This window comes from Notamacropus eugenii, chromosome 2, assembly GCF_028372415.1.
Source record: "Notamacropus eugenii isolate mMacEug1 chromosome 2, mMacEug1.pri_v2, whole genome shotgun sequence".
Taxonomy (NCBI): domain Eukaryota; kingdom Metazoa; phylum Chordata; class Mammalia; order Diprotodontia; family Macropodidae; genus Notamacropus; species Notamacropus eugenii.
In genome coordinates this window covers 360,278,226-360,295,774 of record NC_092873.1, presented here as the reverse complement: position 1 = coordinate 360,295,774, position 17,549 = coordinate 360,278,226, and the positions used below count along the sequence as shown (strand labels likewise).

Below are 17,549 nucleotides of genomic sequence, written 5' to 3'. Positions count from 1 at the left end.
CATTGCCCGCCCAGTCTAATACTATAATTCCAGCCTAAGCAAGATATGGTAATAAGGAGAGAGACAGGCAGAGACAGAGAGACATGGAGAGAGAGATAGAGACAGAGAGGAGAGAAGGGACTGAGAAGAGAAAAGATGGAAAGGGAAGGGAATGGAAGAGAAGACAAGAAGGGAAAGGAAGGAAAGAAGAGAAAGGCAGGGAAGCCTTCATTCTACTGCAGATTGCCTGCTAGAGGATGCATTCAGTCCAGCACTGTGGATTTTTTGGGTTTTAATAGAAATACAGTTCACCAGCTCTCTCAGGATTCATTTGAGTCTTCTCTGTCTCTAGATCAGTGTCTCCACCTCCTTTATGAAATGCAGTTAAAGTGGGGTAGCTAGGTAGCACAATGGATAGAGCACTAGCCCTGGAGTCAGGAGGACCTGAGTTGAAATCTGGCCTCAGATACTTACTAGCTATATGTCCCTGGGCAAGTCCCCCAACCCCTATTGCCTCTCCCCCAAAAATTAGGTGAGAGTTTCTCTTGCCATGGCAAGGCTTCACATTGTACAACTCATACTCTCATTGTTTCTTTCCCTGCCTATTTAGCATTGTTGTCCCAGAGCATCACCATGGTAAGCTCCATAATATTTTAGCTCCTCCTCATCTTCCATTGTCACTGGACTGACTGGGACAACCCCAGCAAGGAAGTTCAAGATGTTGAACAAATTGGTATAGGACTTGGCATGCCTCTCAATGTCCAAATACTCTTTCATTTTTCACTGAGACCTGCTAAAAACCTTAGATCCAAAAGGCCAAGGTCTTCCACTACATCTGGGGCCATTTCCAACATTCCTGGAGTGTATCTGGCCATGTGTAGATGGTTCCAGAGGAGAAAGTGAGGCTGGTGTCTTTGCATAGCCCTCCCTCACTTGTATGTCATGGCATCACCTCCCTGATGCCATGGTCCTCTTTGTGAATGAAGGATGAATGACATTTCAATGGTGATTTTCCTTATTTTTTTTTTTACATGTATCCTTTTGTTCTATCCAATAAGTCTTAACGTTTCCATTTCTTGGATAAGAATAGGCAGGAAGAAAGGTTTTTGGATAGAATTTCAAATTCAAGTGGTATAGTGAGGGGCTGAATCCAGGTCTTTTGACTTGCAGGTTAGGGCTTTTTTGTAGATTTCATGACCAATTAGAGAGAGAAAGAGAGGAGAGGAGAGGAAGAGCAGAGAGGGGAGGAGGAGGAGAGGGGAAGGGCAGAGGTGGGGTAGGGGACATAAGTTTTGTTTTAGAAATTTCCCAAACTAGCAGGACACATGGAACTTTTGGTGATTAATTTCCTGAAGAAACTCTTTTTCTAATGGCATATAAAATTAAGCTGAGCAGACTTTTGGGGGTTCTCAGCTCTTGAGAACTTGCTCTTCTTGTAGTCCTTTCCTGCACTTTGGGAGAAGCCACAGGGGAAAAGTCAGAGAATGAGTTATGAAGAGGCAAGAGCCCCAAAGAGTCTGTTCAGCTTAATTTTATAGATCACGAGAAAGAGTGGCTTATTCTTCAGTCAGCTAATTACTAGGAGCTCCCTGTGTCCTCTCATTTGGTTTGGGGGACTCACTAACAATGGTCCATGCCTTGTCATTTCATCAGGTTGACTGGGTACTCTTCAATTTGAGTAGGAGAATCCCTGATCAACTCCTCCTTATAGACAAAATATAAAGAAAGTAAATGCAAGATAATTTGGTGAGGGGAGGAACTAACTATTGGGAGATCAGGACAGAGATTATGTAGGAGGTGGCCTTTGAGCTGAGCTTTGAAGAAAATGTGGGATTCTGAGAGGAAGAAACTGGTAAGGGAGGACATTCCAGGTGTGAAGTAAGTGCAAGGTCATAGAGATGGGAGATGGAAGGTTGTGACTGAAGGTTGACAAAACCCAGTCTCAGACACTTAGTAGCTGTGTGATCCTGGGCAAGTCACTTAACCCAATTTGCCTTTGTTTCCTCATCTGTAAAATGAGCTGGAGAAGAAAATGGCAGATCTCTCCAGTATCTCTGCCCCAAAAGTCTCAAATGGGGTCATGAAGAGTCAGACACAACTGAACAACAACAAAAACGTTTATATAGCACTTTAAGGTTTGTAAAGTGCTTTGCAGATAATTTCTCTTTTGATTCTCATAATAACCCTGGGAGCTAGGTGTGATTATTATCCTCGTTTTACAGATGAGAAAACTAAGGCAGACAGAGGTTAAGTGACTTGCACAGGGTCACATGGCTAGTAAGTTTCTGAGGTTGTATTTGAACTCAGGTCTTTCTGACACCAGATCTAGCATTCTATCCATTGTGGCACCTAGCTTATTTCTAACTGAATTAATCAAACACCTGGCCCCACTCTAAGTAACTACCTCAACCAGGTAAGAATTGAATGGAATCAATGAGTCAATCTTTAGACTAGAAGTCCCTGAAAGCTGTTCAATGAAATGGAGTGACATTGCACAGGAAGTGTAATTGGATTTGCTGGAGAAACTTGGTCACATCTTGTCTTTTATAAAAGAGCAAGTCAGTCTGGAATCCAGTTTTGAGTATCTGTCAATGCAGACAGAAGCCATTCCAGACAGGTCCCTTCTCAGGGAATTACTTGGGAGAAAGGCTCAGTCTCATTTCCCTCTCTCCCTTTCCCATAAGTGCCCTTATGGCCTTTAGAAGGTCAGAGTATTTGGATCTCTCATCAGCATCTTAGCAGCACCCTCAGAATATCAGTAACTGACAGTAACACCTGCAATTCTAAGAAGAAACAAGACACATTGAGGAAAGGCAATTTCTAGACTCTACAGGAGCCCAGTAGAAAACTACACCATATGGGATTGTGGGAAGATGACAGAATAAGACAAGAAATTACGTGGCTCTCCCAAATTTCTTTCCAAATAACTTAAAACAATGCTTCACATTGAATTTTAGAGGGGTAGAAATAATAAACAGCCAGGATAAAGCAGTTATCCAGCCCAAGACAACCTGGGGGGATGTTAAGAAAAATATGATCTACTGTCAGAGCAAAGTGCAGATACTGACCATCAACAAACAGCAAACCTCAGGGGGCAGCTGTCTCCGTGGCAGCCAGAGCTGCCTTACTGACAGGGGAGGGATCAGGAGGCTGATGGGGGAAGATCTTGGGGCCTGTTTCTGGCACCGGACCCGGGGCTCAGGCGTGTTATTCTGGATATGGTCCTAAATCATGGCTATGGGAAGGGAGGAGCAAGTACATTCTGGAGAAATACAGAAGGGTGGGACCTGGTCACCATTTCAGGATAGAGAGGACTGAATGCAGTCACTTACAGGAGAGCAGAGTCCCTGGTTTTGGTTCCAGGGCAGAGGGGTGAACGAATGCTTGGGGGTGAGAGAGAATTTAGTCTGGTGGTGCTTTTCTGGCACTGTGGGGGAATGAGAGCATTGCAGCAGTGTTGGTGGGAGCAGGGCTAGCCATGGCTCAGGGGTGGAGAGGAGTACTTAAGGTTGCTTATAAACCAGAAAGAGCAATGACCTCACCTAGTTTTGATCATAGCACATTGGATGAAACAAAAAGTATAAGACCCCCAGATAGAGCTCTGAAAATAGCAACACAAAAATCCCTGAAGTCTGAGACCTTATCCTCCACATCCTGGGAGCAGAATCTGACCCTAACATAAAGTTAACAACCAAGAACAGGCTGTTAACAAGAGTAAACAATTAAAAAAAAACCTGATCATAGATAGTTGCTATGATGATAAAGATCAGGGTTCAGACTCAGAAGATAATAAAATCAAAACTTGTAAAACTTAAAAGAAAAATGTAAAATGGTCACAAACCCATAAAGAATGTTTGGAAGAGCTTAAAAAGTACTTTAAAAACCAAATAAGAGAGGTAGAATAAAAATTGGGAAAAGAAATGAGCAATGCAAGAAAATTATGAACAATTGGGAAAAAAGATCCAAAAATTTATTGACGAAAATATCTTCTTGAAAATTAGAATTGAGCAAGGTGAAACTAATGACTTCACAAGACATCAAGAAATAAGTGAATGAAAATTTTAAAAAAATGAAAAAAATAGAAGAGAACATGAAATATCTTGTTAGAAAAATAACTGACCTGGAAAACAGATCAAAGAGAAATATAAGAATTGTTGGACTACCTGAAAATCAAGATCAAAAGAAGAGTCTAGCCATTATACTTCAAAAAATTATTAAGGAAAATTGTTCCAGAGTGTAGGTATACAGTGGTAAATGACTACAGTAACCCTGTGCTTGATAAATGCAAAGATCTAGGATTTTGGGATAAGAATTCACTATTTGGTAAAAAAAAGAAAAAGAAAAAAGAAAAACTGCTGGGAAAACTAGAATGCAATTTGGCAGAAACTAAGTATAGACCAATTATCTTACACTGTTTACCAAAATAAGATCAAAATGGATACATGACCTAGACATAAAGGGACATATCATAAGTAAACTAGAGGAACATGGAGCATATTACTCATTAGATTCATGTTTAAGAGAAGAATTTATGAATAAGTAAGAGATAGCATTATGGGATGTAAAATGGATAATTTTTCATTACATTAAATTAAGAAGGTTTTGTCAAGTAAAATCAATGTAGCCAAGATTAGAAGGAAAGCAGAAAATTTGTGGAAAAAATTTTGTGGCCAGTTTCTCAGATAAAAGTCTCATATCTCAAATATATAGAGAAGTGAGTCAAATTTATAAGACATTCCCCAACTGAGAAATGGTGAAAGGATGTAACAGGCAGTTTTTGGAAGAAGAAATCAAAGCTACATATAATCGTATAGGAAAATGTTCCAAATCATTGCTGATCAGAGAAATGCAAATCAAAACAACTCTGAGCTACCATCTCACACCTATAAGATTGACTAAAATGATAGAAAGGGAAAATGTCAAATGCTGGAGGAGCTGTGGAAAAATTGGGACATTAATATACTGTTGGTGGAATTGTGACCTGATCCAACCATTTTAGAGACCAATTTAGAATTAGGGCCAAAGGGTTATAAAGTTGTGTGTGCCCTTTGACCCATCAATACCACTATAGGTCTATTTCCCAAGGTGATCAGGGAAAAAGGAAAAGAATCTATATGTTCTAAATTATTTATAGCAACTTTCTTTGTGGTAGCAAAGTATTGGAAATTGAAATGATGCCCATCAATTGGGGAATGGCTGAATAAGTTGCAGTAAATGATTGTGATGAAATACTACTCTGCTGTAAGAAATGATGGGCAGGTTGCATTCAGAAAAACATGAAAAGATTTGCATGAAATAATGCCGAGAGAAATGTTGTATCAGCAACATTACTGGAAGAATGACTGTGAATGACTAAGCTATTCTGAGTAATTTGATCATTCAAATCATCTGTGAAGGACTTATGACAGAAAATGTTATCCATCTCCAGGGAAAGAACTGATATATGGAAGGATGCATTGTATGGCTCCATATGTATATATGTCAAAAGTTGACCTTCTCCAATGTAGGGTTGGGAAGGAGAGAGGGAGACAATTTGGAACTCAAAATGTAACAAAAAATTAACTAATTCATTAATTTAAAAAAACTACACCATTACTAAGAGGAACATTTTGAGAACTCTAGGAAAAAGACTTCCAAGAACTGCAGGATGTAAGCTTTGCACATATGCTTTGTAAGTTTGAGTCCATTTTCCCCTGGGCGTTGTATGTACTGGTAGAAATATATGTCATAGACTATTAGGAGAATGGTTTGTACCATTCTTCCTATATCAACTTAGTAAAATATCCCTTTTAAAAGCTAATTAATCCCAGCTGTCTAATTGATAATAATAATCAATGGAGGTAGCAGACCACTGTGTGCTGAAGAAGACCATCCCATCAGAGAAATGATGACATGACTTGCACCTGACTTTGTTTTGAGTGAGGGAGGGCTGTGCAGGTCACCAGCCTCACTTCTCCTCCAGAGCCATCTGAATCCAATGACTAGATATTCATCAGAATGACTGGAGATGACCCAGGATGAGGCAATTGGGGTTGTGACTTGTCCAAGGTCACCACAGGTAGTGAGTGTGAAGTGTCTGAGGTGAGATTTGAACTCAGGTCCTCCTGACTCGTTCTCTATCCACTGCACCACCTACTTGCCGGTCCAGCAGACCAGTGGGGATTTATGAGCTATATAGCATTAGAAAGATACTCACCAGCTACTCAAGATCTCCTAGAATCCTAAGGGGACAAGAAACTCTGGGGAACTGCCCCACCAGTACAAGTGGGGCTTAAGCGAGGAAAATTGTGTCTATATTAGGGAAGTGTGATGGTCCTACTGTTTGCTTTCGTTCATCTAGACCCGGCATATTGTGACTTGTTATGAACATATTAAGAATCTCTGTCTCTCCATTGTCATGTTCTACAATAAAACATGGCTGATACTTGTGCAGTCTTTGCCTCCATTTATCATTAATATTGCTCCTGGCTTTAGAAATTGTGGAAAAGTTCTTTTTAAAAAAAGAACTTAGCTTTTTAGAAACTTAGAAAAGAGAAGATGAGGTGGGGAATATGAGTATTTGAAGGGCTGTCATGGGGGAGAGGAATTAAACTTGTTTTGGTCATTCCCCAAGGGCAGAAGTAGGAGGTAGGTAAGTAGAAGGGGCAATGAAATGTATGAAAATGTCTTAACAATTACAGTCATTCATAAAGTAAAATGAGTTGCCTTGGGAGAGAGAAAATTCCATGTTAATGAAAATATTGACGTTGATGATCATCCTTTGTTCTGGAAGAGGACCAGTGATCTCACAAGGGTAATGTTTTGACTTGCCCTTGAAAAGTATTTAGTGAGGGATGGAGAGGCTTCCTGCTCAGGTGGGTGTTGAACTAAGTACCTCTGAGGTCTCTTCTACCTCAAGGATTCTATGTAATGCCAACCCCAGTTTGGGGGATTTATTCTTTCCTGGTCGTTCCTGTTCCTACTTTTTAAAATCTAGCCTCTGTGAATTTAGAAATACAAATTCAGGTGTGTGCTGCTGAATATTTTACAACTGAATCTCAGGGGGGAAAATGTACAGTAGACATACTTTTAGGTTGGCTGTCACTTTCTTAAGTCTAGACAGTCAACAAAACATGGAGGCCTGATTTGTAATAATGTTTGCCGATTTCCAGGTGTAAATGTTCACACTGAAAATTTACACTTCTGTTGGTTGCCTGGTTCCCAAGTCTTGGAGCAATTTTTCTACCTCCAGGATTCCTCCCCAAATGCATCGCATTTGCCCACGTGCTCTCTAAGGACTCCAGTCCTGTTGGTTTTACTTACCTCCGCGATGTCTTCTTCCATCCAAATTCTCCTTTCCTTTCCCTCTGACACTACACCAGTTTAGTGCCTCTCGTGACCAGACATCCTTGGTGGGAGGGACCCTCCTCAACTTTCCTGTTACATATTCTGTACGTCTTCCCAGGCACTACATTCCTTTCCTCCCTACTCTCACTCTCCCCCACCCCTCTCTTTCACTCACTCCAGCTCCAAGCACCCTCCCTGCCCTCCCTCCTCTGGAGAACATTATTCTATCCCTCCCTCCACAACACTGCCCCACCCCCTGCACTCACATCCATACATCCACCTGCTCTAAGGATGCTTCTCTACCTCTGTCCTAACACCACACATTTGCCTCGTAGCCCTTCCCTCACATTTTCTCCACTCACACCTCAATGCACACAATCTCCAGCCCCCAGGGGCTCTCTTTTCAAGCCCTCCTCCACGTTCTCTCTTTCATCTTTCCACTAAGAATTACACATCGTTCTCTTTCCCCTTAAGTTCCCTCCACCCTCCCCTCACCCCTAAGTGCGCACACAAACATCCATAAGTAGGAGCGGCCTTGGTAACATTAGATTCCATTCTTGGGTCAGCCTGACCCAAGTGGGCTGAGGGAAGGTTTGAAGAAATCGGGCTTTCTGGGGCCAGATGTGAGGGGAGGCGGGGGAAGAGTATTGTGAGGAAGAAGCGTCCCTGGGGCTGAGGTAATGCGTGGAATGAGGGACAGAGGGCAGAGAATATGCGTGAAAGGCTCTTTCGGAGACGGCCAGGGAGGAAAGATGGGGCAAGCTAGAGGGGCGGCGCCACAGACCAAGGGGATCAGATCTATCTCCTAGTGTTCGGTTCATCTCTTTCTCCTCCTCCACCCACACGCTACACGACGGCGGCAGCGCAGGGAGGAGCCAGGAAAGGCGGAGCGAGAGGCTGGAACGGCCTGGCCAAGAGAGCGGCCCCAGCTTTTGGACAGCAGCCTTAAGCGCCTGGATCCCGTACCGTGTTGGCAGAGCTCAAAACCGGGGGTAGGTAGAGACCCCGGTGGGGGAACTGAAAAAGGAGGGAGTCGTCCCGGGGCACAGGAGAAGGTGAGAGGGTCTAGAGAGAGTGGGTCGTATGGGCCAGGGGCTCCCCAATCCTCACTCTATCCACATCCCCATCTTCATAGAGAGCTTGTAGCTCAAAGAGCCCCTTGCTTGGAGAGGGAATTAGAAAGGTGCTCAGACCCTTTCCGCTCAGTACCCCAAGGGACCGTGTTCCTTTCCTCTAAAGCATACTCCTTTCTCTCAATCTTTCTTTTTTCCTGCTTCAGCATCCATCCTTTCCCAGGCCCTCCCCTTTGACAACCTCCAAGACCCTTCTCCTTCCTACAATCTGTTCCTGGCTACAGGTTTTCTTTTCCATTCCCCAAAGAGGTCTGGACTTTCCAATATCACACAAGGAGGGAGTTGACCGGGATGGGAACTTTGGAGAAGAGAGGTGTAGAGGAAAGCTGGGGGGTAGGCGCACACATCACTGAGGTCCAGCTCTACCTGCCATGGTTATGTGTTGGATGGGAGAGGGTCAAAAGGTACAATTCCCTTCCTCCTTTGCAGCCTCTCCAAAGGGGAATATTATTCCCACTGCGTTCTTGAGGGCTATTAGCGGTAGGTTGGATGAATCATTGCTTTGATTTAGCCTAACAGTTCTCATGTTTTGTTTTCTACCTTCATCCTGGAGCCTGGGGGATTGGTAAAATGGGAGGGAAAGAGAAAGGAAGGAAGGCATGTCATGTTAAACACAGTAAATACTTGTTGATTTGTGACTGGTTGACCAAGGACAGGAGGGTGTATTAAGGGTATCTTAGGAAACAGGGCAGAGGGAGGGACAGTTATCTCTATAGAGGAGAACACTGAATAATCAGCCAGGAAAGTAATTAATTTGTCTGAGCCCAGTCCCATCATGAAGAAACACAATAAATTTTCATTGTCAGAGGAAAAGATCAGAGAATCATGGAATAGTAATGTTGGAAGGGGTCTCAGAGGTCATCAAATGTAGTCCTTTCATTTTACAGAGAGGGAAACTGAAGGCCCTGGACAAGAAGTGATTTGTCCCAGGTCACACCAAGCCTGAGGTCACCAGTGATTTCCTCCAGCCTGAGCTACCTCATTGAACTAAGTCCTCCCAGTCAATCAGAACTGAACTTGAACATAAACACTTCCTAGTTACTGACTGAATGAATGCTGGGGCAGAGTTGGAGAGAGGATATAATCAGTCTTATTCTCCTTCCCTCTTCTCTCCCCCAGGTTAGAAGAATCCTTGTTTCAACTAGAAAGTTTCTTTTGGGAAGACAAGCATGCCAGTGCTATCTGAAGATTCAGGTGAGTCTCTCTGCCAGTGCCCATGGAATTAGGGGTAGAAAGAAATCAGGCATTGAGAAGCTTAAATAATAGAGGAAACTCTACTTCTCTCTCCTCTATTCCCAATTCTCCAGTCCTGTCTGGACTGTTGATTGGATGAGTCCAGGCCTCTATAAAATGTTGGGGTTGGGCCCCTTCCAGCCTTAAATTTATGATCCTACAAGGGTCTCCTTGGGCAGCTGGGTGGTGCAATGTATAGAGTGCCAGGCCTGGACTCAGGAAGACTTACCTTCTTGAGTTCAATCCTGGCCTTAAACACTTACTAGCTGTATGATCCTGGGCAAGTCATTGAACCTCGTTTGCCTCAGTTTCCCCATCTGTAAAATGAACTGGCAAAGGAAAACCACTTCAGTATCTCTGCCAAGAAAACCACAGAATCAGGCACAACTCATGTTGTGACTTAACAACAACATGAGTGTCCCCAGATTTAAGTTTAGACAAGAACATTGGAGAAGGAACTATAAGTTAGAAAATATTTACCAAGCTTAATCTGGAGAAAAACCTTATGTAAGGTATTTTATACTGAGTTGTTATAGACTAATTTGGGACCTGTCCCTGCCCTACCTTGAATCTTCCCCACTCTTATTGATTGAATTGTGCATTTGTCTTTCTAAGTAGATGTCTCAGCCTGGTTAAATAGGGTTAGTGTTGATTAAATAGGAATATACCACAAAAATAATAGAATGAATTCTTGATATATCTTAACTAGTGTGTGATTGTCCAAAATTTTTTTGCAGTCTGAAATCTTATATGTTGCATTTAAAAATTTTTATGCCTAGTAAAAGGAAAACTCCAGGTCACCTCAAAAAATGATCTAAAGAGGTCAGAGTCAGAGGACCTGGCAATTTTATTAATTATTATTAATCCAGTCTCTGCCACTTATTACCTGAGTTACCTTGGATAAGTCTTCTTATCCTCTGTACCTCAGTTTCCTTATGTATAAATGTAAGGGATTAGACTAGCTAACCTCCAAAATGCCTTCTAGCTTTAAATCCTATCATTCTAAACTTCCTAAGGCAGGAAGTTCCCATTTCAGTTTTCATTCCCGATTTGCCTCTTTGTTTTCTCTTCTTTTTTTCCTCAGGGTTGCATGAAACCCTGGCCCTATTGACCTCTCAGCTCAGACCAGACTCTAACCATAAAGAAGAGATGGGGTTCTTGAGAGATGTCTTCAGTGAGAAAAGCCTCAGTTACTTAATGAAGGTAAACTTTTGTTTCATTCCCACTCCCCATTTTCTTTCATGCATAATGTCGGTTTCTCAGGGTAGGGGGTATTTAATTTTTCCCCATTTCTTTAAACAAATTTTAATTATGTTTTCATTAAAAAATTTTTTCCATCGATGGAAATCTACCTTCTCTCCCTTTAGTCTCCTTCCCCCATTGAGAAACAAGAACAAACCAAACTCCTGTTACACACGTGTGGGTGTTTCATTTTTATATCCCCAGTGCATGCTATGTAGGAGGTGCTTAATAAATGCTTGTTCAATTAAATTCTGTGTGGTCCAGTCAAAATATCCAGATGTCTTTGCCTCCTTGATCTCCCCTGAAGGTCATTCCATCCATTCCTCTGTCTCCAGGAAGCTTTGTTCTTCCCCAGGCTCAGAAAAAGAGTAGTCTGCTGTGTTGCAGTCATGAACCCTGTGGCCAGTAACATGCTTTGGGCTCCAGATTACAGCCCTTCCCCTCCACAATCCTTACATTTTTTTGGGAGAGAAGTCTTAGGAAGCTATCTGGGTTTGCATTCATTCTCCAGGAACCCCACTTGTCATTTCAGATTCACGAGAAACTGCGCTATTATGAGAGACAGAGCCCAACTCCAGTTCTACACAGTGCCACGGCCCTCGCAGAGGATGTAAGTCTCCCCTCTCAGCATTGGGGGCCATGCTGTCCTTACCTGGAGGGAGTTCACACTGGAAACTAAAAGGCATGGAATGCCTTTCTCTCCTTTGCTTCTTAGTTGAGTCTCTCATAATCTAGTGGGGAGAGGGCCCTGCCTGTGAGTCCCCAAACCTCCCCTACTCTGCCTTTGCCTTTCCACTTAACCTTGGCCAATGCATTCCACCTCTCTGGGCTTCAGGTTCCTTTTCTCAGAAATGAAAGGATTCTACTAGATGATCCCAGAGATGTTATCTAATCATAGTAGTTGGAGACTTTATGAGAACTAGGTTTCAGGTCTTGCTTCTTCCTTTAGATTGCTCTGTAACAATGAGTAAATCAATTCCCCCTCTCCGTTTCTTTCTCTGTAAAGTGGGGAGGTTGAATAAAATGATCTGTTAGGTCTCTTTCAGCTCTTGATTTTACCTGCTAACTTTTATTGGTGTGTAAGTTCTTACTGGGGAGCAGTGAGCCTCGCGGAGTTTACAATGCCTGGCATCCATCCCCCAGTTACTGAGCAGACAAGGATATAACAGGACCCCTTGGTTGTGCAGCCTGTTTGGGGCTGGAACATGGGTCAAAAGTTCCAGGAGCAACTGTTTGGACCAAGAAATTGCTTAGAAACAGTTGGAAAAACCATGATAATATAATAATAAGTAGGAAGTTGTTTAGCATTCAGCTAATTCCCTTATGCCTCTGGTGTTCTGTCTCTGTTTAGGTTATAGAAGAGCTGCAAGCTGCATCAGTCCACAGTGATGAGAGGGAGCTGCTCCAGCTGCTGTCCACTCCTCATCTGAGGGTATTGACCCCTGTCATTTCTAAGTCCTGGACCAGATAGTTTTTTTCTTTTTTTAATGGCATTGATATATTTTGTTTTGACATAACAAGCATCTCCCTTACCCCCTCCCCCCAAAATGATTTCCGCTTTGTCCTCTACTCTTCTTATCCCCTAGTCTTCTTTTTTAATCCCCCATTTTCCCCTCCTCTCATTCCTCCATCCTCCTCTACTCCAATCTCCCCCAACCCCATCTTCCATCTTTTTAACTCCTATTCTCCCTCTTCTCAAATCTAACAACCTTTTTAAGAAAATACTTTTCCTGAAAAAGTTTGTTGGTTGGTAACAGAAAGGAAGGATCAGCCGGTCAACAGCATTTATTAAGCACTTACTATGTGCAAGGTTGGGCACCTAGGTGATGTAGTGGATAGAGCACCAGGTCTGGAGTTAGGAATTCCTGAGTTCAGATCCCATCTCAGACATTTAATAACTGTGTGACTTCAAGCAAGTTATTTAATCCTGTTTGTCTTAGTTTCCTCATCTGTAAAATAAGCTGGAGAAGGAAATGATAAATCACTCTAATATCTTTGCGAAGAAAACTCCAATGGGGATATGAAGAGTCAGACCCAAATGGAATGACAGAACAGCAACGTGCGAGGCACTGGGGATACAAAAATGAAATCGTCCCTTTATCCATTAACTTCCAAAAACTGGCATTTGACCAGAACTGTGTTGCTTCTCTGTGCTGACTTTATTTACATCCTTGTAATCACTGTGCGTTGGCAGAGAGAGTTTCCTCATTGGAAGTTTCTTGAACTGACGAAATCACCAGCTTGTTTTTTTTTTTTTTTTTAGAGATCATTGTGTATATGTTCTGCATGATGACTGTGTGACCCTGGACAAGTCACTTAAACTCTTAGTGCTTTAGGCAATTTTCTCAGGCTCTAAATTACAGAGAAGTACCAGCTTGCATTCCTAGAGGGATCTTTCTCATCTGACAGTGCCGTGTACCAAAGAAATCACAAATTTTCACTCCCTAACTGTACCGTTAGGTGCATTTTATTTGTTCCTTGTCTCTTCCTATAAGTTTTCCTTTAAATTCTCCACATCTACAGTGACTTATGGTACAATCATATCCCATTAGATTCATATACCATAATTTGTTCAGGCATTCACCAATTGATGGGCATATATTTTGTTTCTCTTTAAAAAAATTACAGCTCATTCATCTCACGTGTTTTTTGTGTGTGATGTGGTTAATACCATTGGGGGAGAATAGTTCATAGCCATATGGAAAGGCTACCCTTGCTACAAAGTCAGGGATATTTCTGCCTGGGAGCCTCCCTGGGAGGCCTTTCCATGCTGCTGGTTTTCTGATGGGCCTGTGTGCAATCAGCCCTCTAAGGCCTCTGCATCTTAGCAACTGTGGTTCTGCTGTGGCCGCCACAGGGCCATCGTCTACTTCCTTGGGGCCATAGCTCTCAGCTTTCCTTGGTCTTCTACAGGCTGTGCTCATGGTACATGACACTGTTGCTCAGAAGAATTTTGACCCTGTTCTTCCCCCTCTGCCTGACAATATTGAGGAAGATTTTAATGAAGAGTCAGTGAAAATTGTCCGTCTTGTGAAAAACAAAGAACCTCTGGTATGTGTATTGCACCACCCTCCAACCATTCTCTCATTATACTCTCCTCTCATCCCTCTTCCCCATCCTTTCATTGACGCTCTTCCCCATCCTTTCATTGACCTTCTTCCCATCTTCTTTCTTCTCCCTCTTTGCAACCTTCCATCTTCCTCTTTCTTTCCTCTCATTCTTCTCTTTCTGTCTTTTCATACCCCATCTCCCCATAACTTTCATCACCTCTTCCCCTATTTCCCATCTTTCCTTCCTTTTATTCTTCTCTTCTCTGTCCCCAATTCTCTCATCCTCCTTCTCATTCTCCCATTCCCCTCCTCTCATTCCTCTACTTCCTCTCAACCCCCCATCCTCCTCTCCTCTTACTGCTCCACCCTGTCCTCTTCTTATCTCCCCATCCTCCCTTTCTCATGTTCCCCACACCATTCCCTTAGCCCTCATCCTTCTTTCTTCTCATTCCTCCTTTCTGACTTCCTCTAACCCTCCATTTTCCCACCCTTCTTTCTTCCTTCCTTCTTTCCCCTCACTCCCTTACACTCTCCTAGTAAATTGGGGAATGGTTTTTCTATTTCCTTCTTTGAAACATAGGAAGTCATTTTACTCACCAAGCCCCCACCTTCAACCCATCAAACACATTTGATAAAACTATAGAGCCCTGGCCCTCCCTTGTACTTCTGCTGATGTGATTGTTGATCTGGCTAAAATTTTGGTCTCCTACTAAAAAACAAAAGGTTTTGTGCTTTGTAGCAGTAGAAGCCTCGGCTGGGATTCAGGGATGGAGGGTGAATTCTAGCTCCAGTTCGGCTCTGGTGCCTGACTTAGTAATTTTAGACAAATCACTTAGCTAGAGAGATGGAGAGTTCTCCAGTGTTTCAGTTTTCTCTCCTGAAAAATGGGTATATAATACCTGTCCTATCTTTCTCATGGGGGTGAGAAATAAGATAATAGGTAAAAAAAAAATACTGACCTGGAGTTTTTAACCTATAGTCTATAAACTTTTAAAAAGTTATTGATAATTTTTTCATTGTAATTGATTTTCTTTGTAGTCCTATGGATTTTATCATATGCATTTAAAAAGCTTATGTTGAGAAGGGGTCCGCAGACTTCTCCAGCCTGACAAAAGGATCTATGACACACAAAAATGTTAAGAATCCCTGGCTTAAATTTAAGATTTAACTTAATTTAATTCACTCTACCAATGCTTTACACAGAGAAGAACTTAATAACTATTTGTCTGATTGTACAGATGCAAGGTGGTCATGGTGGTGGTGTAATTTTTCTCATTGACTTTTCCTGTTGACAGAGATCTTTGCTTAAGAGAGAACTGTCTCCTCTCAATGTTGGAGAGTCCCCTTCCCCCTCACCCCCAACCCTAATTTGCCTAGCTTTCCTTGGAGGCAGAGGAGGGCACATGGAGCACCTGGGCCTCAGGGATCTGGGATTTGGTATTTCCACCTGAGTGATTCGCCTTCTCTCTGGGGGTCTGATTCAGGGTGCGACCATCCGGAGAGATGAACACTCAGGGGCAGTCATTGTGGCCAGGATCATGAGAGGGGGTGCAGCTGATCGGAGTGGTAAGTGACTAAGTCCTTCTTCTTAAATGTTATACTGTCCCCCAAATTGATTCCTTCAACCTTGCCACTTCCTAGTGGAGGCATATACCAACAGACTGTTGACTGGGAGTAGAGGTTTCTTGTCCTGTTGAAGGAAATTTCTGTTTTCTCTAAATCACCAGTCCCTAACCTGGGGGCCACTTGCCCTGAAGGATATGTGGATAGATTTCAGGGAGTTTGTAACCTTGGGTAGGGAAATAAACAATACATTTTTATTTTGCTACTACCATTTTCCTTTGTAATTCTATGTATTTTATTTTATGCATTTAAAAACATGGTTCTAAGGAGTCTGTGGTATTCATCAGACTGCTAATGGGGTCCACAATGCAAAAAAGGTTAAGAACTACTAGTCAAAGGTAAACATAGAGTGTTTATCAAAAGTCCCAAAAGAAAAAAGAAATTTTAATTCATAAGTACGGGTAGCTAGGTGGCACAGTAGATAGAGCACCTGTACTTGAGTCAGAGGACCTGACTCAAATCCAACTGCAAACACTTGACACTTATTAGTTGTATGATCTTGGGTAAGTCACTTAACCCCAGTTGCCTTACCCCCCCCCCCCCAACATATTTTAAGTAAAGTAAGCAGAGACCACGGAGAACTTTGGGGATAAAGGGGCAGGGTAAAGTTTAGGAACTGGAACAAAGAACAGTGGGAATCCCTGTTTCAAAGGTTTCTAAAATTCTAAAATTTTTAATTTTTAATAACACAGAGGCAGAGATAGATGTGGATTAAGACATCTTAAAGCACATCCTTCTTCTGTGCCTTCCTACAGGCTGGCTCCCAATGCACTTCCACCTCACTCCTGCCTCTTAACTTCCTTCAAAACTCAATGTGTGTGTTACCTTCTACAGGAAGCTTTTCCTGACTTGCCTGGTTGTTAAGACTTTCTTCCCCTTCCCCAAATCATTGCCCCCCCCCCCAATTATGCTATATTTGTTTATCAGTTTACATGTCGTATCCTCTTAGTAGGATATAAGCTCCTTCAGGGCAGGGATGTTTTGATTTTGTCTTTGTGCAAAGACAGTGCCTTACACATTAAAAAAAAAGTTTTATTGGTATAGAGAAATCCCTGTATGGAAACATCTTCCACTGGTGTAGATCAGCAACTTCTCTGGCACTTGGATGGTGATGTTTGAGTTACTTGGGACAAAATAAAACAATTAGATTAGTGATTCTCAAACTTTTTAGTTTCATGTCCCCTTTATATGCCTAAAATTATTGAGAACCTTCCAGAAAGCTTTTGTTTATATGGGTATATATGTGTGTGTGTATATATATACATACACATATATGTGTGTGTGTGTGTACACACACACATGTTGTATGTTATACTTAGTATATAAATTATATATATTGTATATTGATATTTACCATGTTAAAAAATTAAAACATCTTAGAATTATTAGTATTATTTTGACCTTGAGAACCCCCTGAAAGGGTCTCAAGGACCTCTCAGTAATTCCTGGATCAAACTAGGAGAAGCACTGCATTAGATTGGCTTATACGAGAGGTTCCTAACCTGGGGTGCACAGACCGCTAATGTATCTGTAGATAGAATCCAGGGGGTCCATGTACTTGAGTAAGAAAAAAATTGCATCTTTATATTTGCTAATTGAAATTTATCATTTCCTTCAATTATTTCAAGACATTATTGTGAAAAGAGATCTATGGGTCCACAATACAAAACAGAGGACAATAAAACCCTGACTTATGCAGTCAGTCTTGTCTTTAATATGAGGTTTCACCTGGTCAAGGGCAGCAGATGCTCAGCCTAATGTGCCTGTAGAAATACAAACACATGACCTTTACTGTCATAAAGTGAAACTCTATTAAAATGTTACTTGCTGCAAGTAATTCTCACACTACTATATTCTTAAAATTTTGCCTGAGAAACTGAGAAATTACATTGACTCAAGTGCTTAGTACAACATCTAGCACATAGTAGGTGTTTCATAAATGTTTATTGATTGCCCAGGGTCA

The 17,549-nt window shown here is 42.0% G+C and overlaps 1 protein-coding gene across 1 annotated transcript in view; it reads left to right on the top strand.

Moving 5' to 3' along the window:
• The first annotated feature begins 7,301 nt into the window (after positions 1 to 7,301).
• MPP3 (MAGUK p55 scaffold protein 3) overlaps positions 7,302 to 17,549 on the top strand; it is a 45,161-nt gene continuing 34,913 nt past the window's right edge. Inside the window, exons 1-7 of the mRNA XM_072646632.1 lie at positions 7,302 to 8,297; positions 9,558 to 9,632; positions 10,756 to 10,874; positions 11,446 to 11,523; positions 12,265 to 12,345; positions 13,827 to 13,964; positions 15,448 to 15,529. Of these exons, the coding sequence (XP_072502733.1) occupies positions 9,608 to 9,632; positions 10,756 to 10,874; positions 11,446 to 11,523; positions 12,265 to 12,345; positions 13,827 to 13,964; positions 15,448 to 15,529 (523 nt within the window). The 5' untranslated portion in view covers positions 7,302 to 8,297; positions 9,558 to 9,607. The remainder of the gene's footprint in view (positions 8,298 to 9,557; positions 9,633 to 10,755; positions 10,875 to 11,445; positions 11,524 to 12,264; positions 12,346 to 13,826; positions 13,965 to 15,447; positions 15,530 to 17,549) is intronic.